The sequence below is a fragment of the Rhinoderma darwinii genome, chromosome 3, assembly GCF_050947455.1.
Source record: "Rhinoderma darwinii isolate aRhiDar2 chromosome 3, aRhiDar2.hap1, whole genome shotgun sequence".
In the NCBI taxonomy this organism is placed as follows: Eukaryota; Metazoa; Chordata; class Amphibia; order Anura; family Rhinodermatidae; genus Rhinoderma; species Rhinoderma darwinii.
In genome coordinates, this window is record NC_134689.1 from 129,176,719 (window position 1) to 129,190,090 (window position 13,372).

At 40.6% G+C, this 13,372-nt stretch overlaps 1 protein-coding gene across 5 annotated transcripts in view; it reads left to right on the forward strand.

Moving 5' to 3' along the window:
* Positions 1–13,372, forward strand: part of CCDC87 (coiled-coil domain containing 87) — a 78,931-nt gene that overhangs the window by 23,568 nt on the left and 41,991 nt on the right. For all 5 annotated transcript variants that reach the window (XR_012882372.1, XM_075856710.1, XM_075856711.1 and 2 more), the window contains 6 exons: positions 164–395; positions 2,388–2,475; positions 2,763–2,854; positions 3,367–3,521; positions 3,977–4,118; positions 6,673–6,870. Coding sequence is in view for 4 of the 5 variants with exons in the window: in XM_075856710.1 (XP_075712825.1) it covers positions 164–395; positions 2,388–2,475; positions 2,763–2,854; positions 3,367–3,521; positions 3,977–4,118; positions 6,673–6,870 (907 nt within the window). In the remaining variant the exon portion in view is untranslated. The remainder of the gene's footprint in view (positions 1–163; positions 396–2,387; positions 2,476–2,762; positions 2,855–3,366; positions 3,522–3,976; positions 4,119–6,672; positions 6,871–13,372) is intronic.

Sequence of the window (13,372 nt, forward strand, 5' to 3'; positions counted from 1 at the left end):
AATATTGATGCTTGTATGCACATCTATTGATATAGACACTGTACCTGACCGAATTCAGAAGAGGACATGTTGTCATCGGACGCACTCATAGTGCAGGGCCATCTTTGGACCTATAACTTAATGTGATCACTAAAATCCTTACACAGATTTTGTTTTCTTTTAGTATGAATGTGTTTTCGGTCAAACATCACCTGATTACTGAGATAAAGGAACTAGAGGACAAACCACAATTACAGATGGACACCAATGAGGCTATCTACATCCATGAGTATGGAAATAAAAAGAAAGTTCAATATAAAAAGTGCAGACCAAATTTGACTATGGAATATTTCATAAGACTGAGCAGACCAGAGATTACAGTGGATAAAGAGACAAGAGAAACAGACCTGATGCAGGTAACATATCTATTCAAAGGTAGGTGTGTATGTATATATATATATATATATATATATATATATTATACATACTAGTCCTTCTCAATGAATTAGAATATCATCAAACAGTTAATTTATTTCAGTAATTCAATTCAAAAAGTGAAACTCATATATTATATAGGTTCATTACACACAGAGTGATCTATTTCCAGCATTTTTTTCTTTTAATGTTGAAGATTATGGCTAACCGTTAATGAAAACCCAAAATTCAGTGTATCAGAAAATTTGAATATTATATAAGCCTAATTTCAAAAATGATTTTTAATACTGAAATGTAGGCCTACTGAAAAGTCTGTCCAGTATATGCCCTCAATACTTGGTCGGGGCTCCTTTTGCATAAATTACTGCATCAATGCGGTGTGGCATGGAGGCGATCAGCCTGTGGCACTGCTGAGGTTATCAATATGGCGTGGCATGGAGGCGATCAGCCTGTGGCACTGCTGAGGTGTTATGGAAGCCCAGGTTGCTTTGATAGCGGCCTTCAGCTCGTCTGCATTGTTGGGTCTGGTGTCTCATCTACCTCTTGACAATACCCCATAGATTCTATATGGGGTTTAGGTCAGGTGAGTTTGCTGGCCAATCAAGCGCAGTGATTCTGTGGTTATTAAACCAGGTATTGGTACTTTTGGCAGTGTGGGCAGGTGCCAAGTCCTGCTGGAAAATGAAATCAGCATCTCCATAAAGGGAAACATGAAGTGCTCGAAAATTTTAGACGGCTGTGTTGATTCTGGATTTGATATAACATAGTGGACCAACACTGTTGCTCAGTGTCCAAAGTCCTGTTTTCAGATGAAAGTAGATTTTGCATTTCATTTGGAAATCTCGGTCCCAGAGTCTGGAGGAAGAGAGGAGAGGCATCAATCCAAGTTGCTGGTGGTCCAGTGTGAAGTTTCCACAGTCAGTGATGGTTTGGGGAGCCGTGTCATCTGCTGGTGTTGGTGCACTGTGTTCTATCCAGTCTAGAGTCAACGCAGCCGTCTACCATGAAATTTTAGAGCACTTCATGCTTCCCTCTGCTGAGAAGCTTTATGGGGATGCTGATTTATAATATACACATATACAAAACACGTATACACTCTGTTTTTTAATAACCATAATTTTGAAAACCTTCATAGAAGCAATGGGGCAGATTTATTGATACTATCTAAGTTTTCAACAGCGTAAACTTAGACAAGGCAGTCAGAAGATGCGCCAAATTTATCAAAGTGTTGCAAGCTGTATGATACATTTGGCGCATCTAGATAGACATGCTAGACACTTTTCTCTAAAGCAGTTGATAAATGTGGCGCACAACATGTACTGCAGAATTCTGGCACATTTTGAATACTAAATCTGCCCCAGTGTTTTTTTATTTTTTATATTATGTTATATTCCACGTGAACCCAAAAGATGATTTCCATGATCAATATTGTTCGATGTGGGCGATAATGAGTTATTTAACTGATGATAATGCGATCTTTAACTGATTTTAAGTACTCAACAGCATCAAAGTGATCCTCAGAAGAATGAATATGACTCATACAAATATACTGTCATTTTTTGTTTTGTTGCAGCGAACATTTTTGTAAAAGTAACAACAGGAAGTGCGGCCATATTGATTGTCAACTTTGATTTGGCTTTTCAGAAACTGATGGTACACTGTCATTTTTTCAGCATGTTCATTCAATAATAAAGTCACAATTTTATCATCCGTTTCTGAGAAAACTAGTTCAAAAGCAATAACCAATAGTTTAAGATGTGTTGCACTTCGTGTTGTTGCTTTTCCAAAAATGGCCACTGCAACAAAATAAAAATGCCTATATGTCTGTAAGTAAAACAAACGTAATTCCCAAATGTTGGCTGCTGGTTTAACGTCTGATTTGTTAATATATGGCCAATTTTATGTTTTGATTGGAAATCTTCTAACATTTCAGTTACATAGAAAAGTGCAAAGTTATGTTTGAATCTTCACAGCTTGGAAACATAAAGCGACTAGACCTAGAAAAGGTGCATATGCTGATTCCCCGACAAGAAGACTATAGATTTATTAAAAATATCCAATGTGAGTAACACAAATATTCAATGTTTATAAAATCATAAACTGGTTCTATGTCCATAGTGTTGGACTATGCATTCACCCAAGTACAGTCCCTTCCTATGCCAGCCAAAGAGAGAGCGATCATTGCTGGTTGCTCTATTTTTTTATACATTGTAAATGCCTAGAACATAGGGGTGCATGGAGTGTTCTACGACCACACTGGTGCTGTGTAAATTTGTGAAACTTCATTGTAATGGGAGATAAATGTGCATAATGGCCAGTGGTAACAATGTCTGCTTGTTTCCACCCAGGTGAAGCAGTAACCACCCCTTGTCCATTTCCACATGAAGAAGACCATGAAACAAAACACAGCAGCAGTCACACAAGTCACACAAGTCTGAAGGTTGTTCTACTCTTTTCTCTGGTTTGTTCCCCTGTGTTGCACAATAGGCCAGGTTCACACACACCGTTTTTGGTTCAGGTTTTTTTAGTCAAACCCAGAATTGTACACAAACGAATGGAGATAAGTCAGTCTTTTCTTTTTATATTTCCTTCCTTTTAGATCTACTGGCTTTGACACAAAAAAACTGCATCAAAACTGTGTGTGCGATCCAGACCCTACACATGTATAAGAGGCTTTTGAGCCATGGCGCTTTTATGGAAGCTTTACAGATTGGGTGGCATTTAGGCAGAGCTATAATTCTCTATAAGCATTGCTTCAGGGGGCATTATGGCATTCGATGGAGCATGCCTCTGTATGGAATCGGGGGCATACGAAGATACAGTAGGCCCCATAGTGTGTGCCATATTATGGCTCCATCCTTTGTGGTTGTACAGAGCATGACTGTGTGCATGAGTCCTAACTTTTACAGCTAAATAGCAAATGTTACATTGTAAAACTTTGTATTAATATAGAAGTCTGTATCCTGCCCTAATCTGAGGACTGGTGACCTCCTTGCTGATGAATTGAGGATAACATTTAAACAATGTGCAGCTGAATGTCCAGAGATTATTGGTGCAGCAGACACAGTGGAAGTCAATGGCGATCCCATAGCAGCTGATCTCAGAAGGTACTTACATTTTTGCGTTAATGATGATCACACAGACAGTGACCCACATTTTTAATTCAGTTTATGCCTGAGGGAAATCAAATATTCGTACCAAATGGTGTGCGGATATTTGGCCGGATTGATTTAAATCAGGGAAAATCGGTAAGAAATCTGCAACATAAACTGACATGCTGCGGATTTAAAATCAAGAAAGACTGAGAGTAAGGTCAGTTTCATTAGGCCGCAATACGGTCACATTTTAGCATCCATATTACAGCTGCAGTACTCGGACACCCTGCGGTTTTACTGAACTGATCGAGAAAAAACAGCGCAGTGATAGAACAAAATTTGTTTCCAGCAACATAAGTTATACTAGCATTTACCTTTTTACTTAAAAATTATTTTACAATGAAGTTTTATGTCTGGCTTTAATGGTGAAGCGTTCTAGTAATGTTGCTAATCTTCATGTCTTTAAGGTTAATAGAAGACTCTATATTGCAGACGACTTACCGGGGAGAAAGCTCAGTAACTGAAGAGGAAATTCCTCCCTTAATAAGAGCTATAGCTCCTGGAAATACAAATGCAGCTAAACGCAAGAAAATGGAAGCTTTATTACAGGTGGATTCACACTTTTTCACTCACCTTTTGCTTAGAGAAGCTCAAATATTGATACATTGATAGGTAACAGCATGTATAGGGTGGGCCATTTATATGGATACACCTAAATAAAATGGGAATGGTTGGTGATATTAACTTCCTGTTTGTGGCACATTAGTATATGGGAGGGGGGAAACTTTTCAAGCTGGGTGTTGACCATGGCGGCCATTTTGAAGTCGGCCATTTTGTATCCAACTTTAGTTTTTTCAATGGGAAGAGGGTCATGTGACACATCAAACTTATCGAGAATTTCACAAGAAAAACAATGGTGTGCTTGGTTTTAACGTTACTTTATTCTTTCATGAGTTATTTACAAGTTTCTGACCACTTATAAAATGTGTTCAAAGTGCTGCCCATTGTGTTGGATTGTCAATGCAACCCTCTTCTCCCACTCTTCACACACTGATAGCAACACCACAGAAGAAATGCTAGCACAGGCTTCCAGTATCCGTAGTTTCAGTTGCTGCACATCTCGTATCTTCACAGCATAGACAGCATAGCTCGATAAGTTTGATATGTCACATGACCCTCTTCCCATTGAAAAAACTAAAGTTGGATCCAAAATGGCCGACTTCAAAATGGCCGCCATGGTCATCACCCAGCTTGAAAAGTTTCCCCCCTCCCATATACTAATGTGCCACAAACAGGAAGTTAATATCACCAACCATTCCCATTTTATTTAGGTGTATCCATATAAATGGGCCACCCTGTATTTTAGTTTGAGGGCTTATTTAGACGAACGTATAATACGTCCGTGCAATGCGCGTGATTTTCACGCGCCTCGCACGGACCTATGTTAGTCTATGGGGCCGTGCAGACTGTCTGTGAGTTTCACGCAGCGTGTGTCCGCTGCGTAAAACATCACGACATGTCCTATATTTGTGCGTTGTTCGCGCATCACGCACCCATTGAAGTCAATGGGTGCGTGAAAATCACGCGCAGCATATGGAAGCACTTCCGGGTGACACGCGTGATTCGCGCAAGAGCAGTAAAAAGTATGAATGAAAACAGAAAAGCACCACGTGCTTTTCTGTTTACAAACATACAGAGTGTCATAATGATGGCGGCTGCGCGAAACTCACGCAGCCACGCATAATACGTGGCTGACACACGGAGATGTTAAGTACCTTTTGCGTGCGCAAAACGCCGCGTTTTTTGCACGCGCATGTTAGAAGTTTGTATTGGTGGGAGTCCGAGCACGGAGACCCCAACCAATCGCTAGAACAAAGCAGCTGAAGCGCTCGTGTGAGCTCTCAGCCACTGCGTGTCTGCTCGGCTTTTTCTGGAAAGCCGATGTATCGGATTACGGGCTCATAGACTTTCTATTGAGTCCGTACACCGATACATTTATCGGTGTGTTCGGTCCGGGAAATGCGTCCGACATACGGACCGTATATCACAGACGGAACACGCTCGTGTGAATCCGGCCTAAGAGTGGAGTCTAAAGGGAGAAATATAATATAATTAAGAGCTTTATACTTGTTTTTATGGATCCATTCCTAGTAAAATGGGTCAAATGCAAAGTATAAACTTGTCCTTACAATTGACAATTGTCCCTGCCAGACTATAAATGATGTACTTCTGTTTTTGGGCAATACATGAAGTGTGTAACGTTAATAGTGTCAATGACAATGATGGACGCAGTTTAAAAAAAAAAATTATACTTATCACTAGGAACCCCTGCTAGGAGGTTTAGGTCATAAACAACCATTAACATAGGTTGTGTAAAAGTGGAGTAAGAATACAGACACAAGTCAGGACTAATGTGTGGGTCAGGATGTCAGGATTATGAGATAGAGATAGAGATATAGAGAGAGAGAGACAGACAGGATCCACCTGTTATCGATGACAGATGTGATCAATAACCACTCGATCCTGCGTATCAGAGAAGCCGTCAGTGCCGCTGACCTGATGGATACTGGTTTCAGTGCTAGATACAGCTTCTCTGTATACAGAATACAAAGCAGCTGTAACTCAAAAAGTAAAAATCAGTTTTAATAAAAAGTATTTAGAAAGTTGCACCAATCACACTGATAGACATTTTTATTAAACAAAAGCAAAAAGAAAGATTTCAAAGGTGTACATAGCCTTTAAACCTATTTAGCCTTGAAAAGTAATGCCATAAGTTGTATAAATCTATGAATCGCCCATATAAAAAATATGGTGAACACCACTTCCATGTAAAATCCCCTCAAAAGACAAGGGTGCACTCCCTCCATCTGGAGGAAAAAAGGTTCAACCTGCAGAGGCGACAAGCCTTCTTTACTGTGAGAACGGTGAATCTGTGGAATAGCCTACCGCAGGAGCTGGTCACAGCAGGGACAGTAGATGGCTTTAAAAAAGGGTTAGATAATTTCCTAGAACAAAAAAGTATCAGCTCCTAAGTCAATGTGTAGAATTCTTGTTTGAATGTCCCTTTCTCTTATCCATTTGTTGAACTTGATGTACAAATGTCTTTTTTCAACCTTACTTACTATGCAACTATCTAAAATCTAAGTCTTTGTCTTCACACTAGGATTTAAACAAGGGCCCAGAAAACCAAGAAGAGAGAAAAACTGAAAATTGTGTCCATCCTCAACCTTGTACAATTGATGTGCAGATTCCTAACAGGCCACTAGTGAGAAAAGCAGATGTTCAGGCCTCTGACAGGATATTTACAGATTTAACTGAAATTCCAAAATATCCGCCATTGTACAATGATTTTGCATCAGAGGTACTCTATATCTGTAGTAGATAATATATTATTTATTTATTTTAAATCTCGGACAGCTGCCATTGAAAGGGAACCGATCATTTTAATTTTCTTCAGCTCAAATGGATCCAGAAATTCTATATCTAATTGTTTTTTTATTTACCATATATTATTCATATGACTGGAGCTCTGTTTGGCTGCAGCTGTTATTTGAAAACTTGTACTACAAAAAGTTTCCATGTAGCCCCAGCCTTAGGCCTCATGCACACGAACGTATTTTTGTCCTTCTGTAAATACTGGCATAAATACGGGTCCTTGGTGACACGTATTCGACCCGTATTGCACCAGTATTTACGGACCCGTGCCCGTAAATACGGGTCCAGTGTTACCAGTATTCCACCCGTATTTACGGGCACGTTTTCGCTGCAAAATTGCACTGCACTAATCGGCAGCCCCTTCTCTCTAGCAGTGCAGGATAGAGAGAAGGGGCAGCCCTTTCCGAAGTAAAAGAAATTCATACTTACCTGGCCGTTGCCTTGGTGACGCGTCTCTCTCTTGACATCCAGCCCGACCTCCCTGGACGATGCGGCAGTCCATGTGACCGCTGCAGCCTGTGATTGGCTGCAGCAGTCACATGGGCTGAAACGTCATCCCAGGAGGCCGGACTGTAGGAAGAAGCAGGAAGTTCTGGGTAAGTATGAACGTCTTTTTTTTTTTACAGGTTGATCTATATTGTGATCGGTAGTCACTGTCCAGGGGGCTGAAACAGTTACTGCCGATCGTTTAACTCTTTCAGCACCCTGGACAGTGACTATTTACTGACGTCGCCTAGCAACGCTCCCGTAATTACGGGTGCACACACGTAGTCACCCGTAATTACGGGAGCCCCATAGACTTCTATGGGCCTGTCCGTGCCGTAATTACGGCCTGAAATAGGACATGTTCTATATTTTTCAACGGCACGGGCACCTTCCCATAAGCATACGGGGAGGTACTCGTGGCCAATAGAAGTCCATGGGCCCGTAAAAAAGTGCCGTAATTACGGCCGTTTTACGTTCGTGTGCATGGGGCCTAAGTCCTCATGCACACCGCTGTATTACAGCTCCATTTTGTATGGAGATGTTATAGGGCATCCATAGTGGTAGTTCACCGAGTAAATTGTCAAGTTTGTTTTCCCTAGTAAAAATCTAGATATCACTGATTAGTATCTTTAGGGGTATATGTTGTTTGTTTAATAGTAGCAATATAGTTATATTGTTTACAAGCTACAACCTGCCTGTGTCGAATGCACCACGCAGATTGTAAAAAATGTCTTCACTTATGTTCAAGTGTTAATACGCTTTCTTTGCCACTTTGGTCTCAGTGACTTGCTGGAAAACTTTCTTGGGTATGCGTGCCAGTGAGCTCAAAAATTGTATCGGCCGGACTAGGTGTTGATTATTTATACTTGGTTTTGATTTTCCTATTTTTGTTATTTATTATTCATTTTTTATTTTTTTATTTTTTGTTGATATTTAATATTTCAAATAGAGTAAGGCCTCATGCACACGACCGTAGTGTTTTTCTGGTCCGCAAATTCCAGGACCGTGTTCCGTGAAATGTCATCCGCAGTTCATCCGTATGTCCTCCGCAGTTCATCCGTATGTAATCCGCAAAATGCGGATGAAAAATAAAAAGCCTAGGTAAAACATGATGACGACAGAACTCATTCCCGGTCGTCGCCTAGCAACACTTCCGCAAATCCGCAAAACTGCGGATGACACACGGCGGTGTATCCGCAATTTCCACGGGCCCATTGACTTCTATTGGCATGTCCGCACCGCATTTGCGGCCCATAATAGGACATGTCCGTAGTTTCTGCGGCACGGATGTGCGGACATGCGGAGAGCCGTGAAAACACCTAAGGCCTCATGCACACGACCGTGTTTTTGCGTCCGCAATTCAACCGCAAATCCACGGGTTAATTGCGGACCCATTCATTTCTATGTGGCCATACCCACTATCCGTGTTTTCACGGCTCTCCGCATGTCCGCACATCCGTGCCGCAGAAACTCCGGACATGTCTTATTATGGGCCGCAAATGCGGTGCGGACATGCCAATAGAAGTCAATGGGCCCGTGGAAATTGCGGATACACCGCTGTGTGTCATCCGCAGTTTGCGGATTTGCGGATCATGTGACCTTCTAAAGGGGGTTTGACCAAGCTTTTGGCATCCTGTTTAAAAGTCCTTTTTTTTTTCATCCGCATTTTTGCGGATTACATACGGATGAACTGCGGATTACATACGGATGAACTGCGGATGACATTCCACGGAACACGGTCCTGGAATTTGCGGACCAGAAAAACACCACGGTCGTGTGCATGAGGCCTAAGATTAGTCCGAGTTTGAGTTCAAATACCCCCAGTGGTATCTCCCCGTTCGTGTGATAATTAAGCCTAATAGATGCCGTCAGAGTATGCACTCTGTCTATTGCATCTATGCTATAGTGCTAAGTCTAGATTGCTGCACTCTGTCTGATTGAAGGAATAAGGTACCCCCAATTGCCCTATTATAGACAGCCATTTAATTCTAATTCATCTTTTGTAGAATTTTTTTCATTTAATTTATCTATTATATACAGTGAAGGAAATAAGTATTTGATCCCTTGCTGATTTTGTAAGTTTGCCCACTATCAAAGACATGAACAGTCTAGAATTTTTAGGCTAGGTTAATTTTACCAGTGAGAGATAGATTATATAAAAAAAAAAAAAGAAAATCACATTGTCAAAATTATATATATATATTTGCATTGTGCACAGAGAAATAAGTATTTGATCCCTTTGGCAAACAAGACTTAATACTTGGTGGCAAAACCCTTGTTGGCAAGCACAGCAGTCAGATGTTTTTTGTAGTTGATGATGAGGTTTGCACACATGTTAGATGGAATTTTGGCCCACTCCTCTTTGCAGATCATCTGTAAATCATTAAGATTTCGAGGCTGTCGCTTGGCAACTCGGATCTTCAGCTCCCTCCATAAGTTTTCGATGGGATTAAGGTCTGGAGACTGGCTAGGCCACTCCATGACCTTAATGTGCTTCTTTTTGAGCCACTCCTTTGTTGCCTTGGCTGTATGTTTCGGGTCATTGTCGTGCTGGAAGACCCAGCCACGAGCCATTTTTAATGTCCTGGTGGAGGGAAGGAGGTTGTCACTCAGGATTTGACTGTACATGGCTCCATCCATTCTCCCATTGATGCGGTGAAGTAGTCCTGTGCCCTTAGCAGAGAAACACCCCCAAAACATAATGTTTCCACCTCCATGCTTGACAGTGGGGACGGTGTTCTTTGGGTCATAGGCAGCATTTCTCTTCCTCCAAATACGGCGAGTTGAGTTAATGCCAAAGAGCTCAATTTTAGTCTCATCTGACCACAGCACCTTCTCCCAATCACTCTCAGAATCATCCAGATGTTCATTTGCAAACTTCAGACGGGCTTGTACATGTGCCTTCTTGAGCAGGGGGACCTTGCGGGCACTGCAGGATTTTAATCCATTACGGCGTAATGTGTTACCAATGGTTTTCTTGGTGACTGTGGTCCCAGCTGCCTTGAGATCATTAACAAGTTCCCCCCGTGTAGTTTTCGGCTGAGCTCTCACCTTCCTCAGGATCAAGGATACCCCACGAGGTGAGATTTTGCATGGAGCCCCAGATCGATGTCGATTGACAGTCATTTTGTATGTCTTCCATTTTCTTACTATTGCACCAACAGTTGTCTCCTTCTCACCCAGCGTCTTACTTATGGTTTTGTAGCCCATTCCAGCCTTGTGCAGGTCTATGATCTTGTCCCTGACATCCTTAGAAAGCTCTTTGGTCTTGCCCATGTTGTAGAGGTTAGAGTCAGACTGATTAATTGAGTCTGTGGACAGGAGTCTTTTATACAGGTGACCATGTAAGACAGCTGTCTTTAATGCAGGCACCAAGTTGATTTGGAGCGTGTAACTGGTCTGGAGGAGGCTGAACTCTTAATGGTTGGTAGGGGATCAAATGCTTATTTCTCTGTGCACAATGCAAATAAATGTATATAATTTTGACTGTGATTTTCAGTTTTGTTTTTTTTAATATATATAATCTATCTCTCACTGGTAAAATTAACCTAGCCTAAAAATTCTAGACTGTTCATGTCTTTGACAGTGGGCAAACTTACAAAATCAGCAAGGGATCAAATACTTATTTCCTTCACTGTATATTTATTTGATATGTATTCTATTTTCTCAATACAGTAGTTTTGCACTAGCAGGTTCATATCCGTAATTCTTACATGTATCTGTAGGTGGCAGTAGTAAGGCACTAAATATTTAGAGTGAAATAACTGCTGATCTTAAAATGGGAGATATTTCTAAAAACAACAACTGGTGCTGACCATAACAACATATAAGATGCCTGCTTTACTTTAATAAATAGCATTAAGCAAAATCTTATCAGTAGCTAATTATACTTTTATTTATTGGATATGCCTATTTGTGTTAGTGTGTTTACACCCTCTTTGAATTCTATGGTTTTACATATCAGGACATAATAAAAAAAAATCTGGTCATTAGAAGGTCATGACAAATTACACAGTGTCATTATTTATTTATTTAACAAAGACTAGGCCAAATTTGAAACGCCATGTGTAAAAAAAAAACCTAAGTACACCCCATGAATCAATAGCTTGTAGAATCCTCTCAATAACTTCAAGTGATGGTTTTCTGTATGGCTTTATCAGTTTGTTACATAGTTTTGGCCCACTCTGCTTTACAACATTGCTTCAGTACATTGAGGTTTGTGGACATTTGTTTATACACTGCCTTAACCCCCTTCCCTCTTTGGCCACTTTTGACCTTCCCGACAGAGCCTCATTTTTCAAATCTGACATGTTTCACTTTATGTGGTAATAACTCCGGAATGCTTTTACCTATCCAAGCGATTCTGAGACTGTTTTCTCGTGACACATTGGACTTTATGTTACTGGCAAAATTTGCCCGATACATTCAGTGTTTAATTGTGAAAAACACCAAAATTTAGCGAAAAATTGCAAAAATTAGCATTTTTCTCAATTTAAATGTATCTGCTTGTAAGACAGGCAGTTATACCACACAAAAATGTTGCTAATTAACATCACCCATATGTCTACTTTAGTTAAGCATCGTTTTTTGAACATCATTTTATTTTTCTAGGACGTTACAAGGCTTAGAACTTTAGCAGCAATTTCTCACATTTTCAAGAAAATTTCAAAATGCTATTTTTACAGGGACCAGTTCAGTTGTGAAGTGGCTTTGAGGTCCTTATATTTTAGAAACCCCCAATAAGTCACCCCATTTGAAAAACTGCACCCCTCAAAGTATTCAAAACAGCATTTAGAAAGTTTATTAACCCTTTAGACCTTGCGCAGGAATTAAGGCAAAGTAGAGGTGAAATTTACAAAGCTCATTACTTTTTTCCAGAAGTTCATTTTGAATCCATTTTTTTTGTACCACAGAAGGTTTTACCAGAGAAAGGCAACCCAATATTTATTGCCCAGGTTCTGCCGTTTTAGGAAATATCCCACATGTGGCCCTAGCGTGCTACAGGACTGAAGCACCGGCCTCCGAAGCAAAAGGAGCACCTAGTGGATTTTGGGGCTCCTTTTTATTTGAATATATTTTAGGCATCATGTCAGCTTTGAAGAGGTCTTGCGGTGCCAAAACAGTGGAAACCCCCCAAAAGTGACCCCATTTGGGAAACTACACCCCTCGAGGAATTTATTTAGGGGTGTAGCAAGCATTTTGACCTGCCAGTTTTTTTGCAAAAATTATTGGAAGTAGGCCATGAAAATGACAATCAATTTTTTCAAATAAAATGTAGGTTTAGCAAATTTTTTTTCATTTCCAAAAGAACTAAAGTAGAAAAACCACCACAACATTTGTAGAGCAATTTCTCCCGAGTAAAACAATACCCCACATGTGGTAATAAACGGTTGTTTGGATACACGGCAGGGCTTAGAAGGGAAAGAGCGCTATTTGGCTTTTAGAGCTCAAGTTTAGCAGGAATGGTTTGCGGAGGCCATGTCACATTTGCAAAGCCCCTGAGGGGACAAAACAGGGGAAACCCCCAACAAATGACCCCATTTTGGAAACTACACCCATTGAGGAAATTATCTAGGGGTATAGTGAGCATTTTGACCCCACAGGTTTTTTGCAGACATTTTTGGAAGTAGGCTGTAAAAATGAAAATCTACATTTTTTCAAATAAAATGTAGGTTTAGCTAATTTTTTTAAATTTCCACAAGGACTAAAGGAGAAAAACCACCATAAAATTTGTAAAGAAATTTCTCCCGAGTAAAACAATACCCCACATATGGTAATAACCGGCTGTTTGGACACACGGCGAGGCTGAGAAGGGAAAGAGCGCCATTTGGCTTTTGGAACTCAAATTTAGCAGGAATGGTTTGCGGAGGCCATGTCGCATTTGCAAAGCCCCTGAGGGGACAAAACAGTGGAAACCCCCAACAAGTGACCCAATTTTGGAA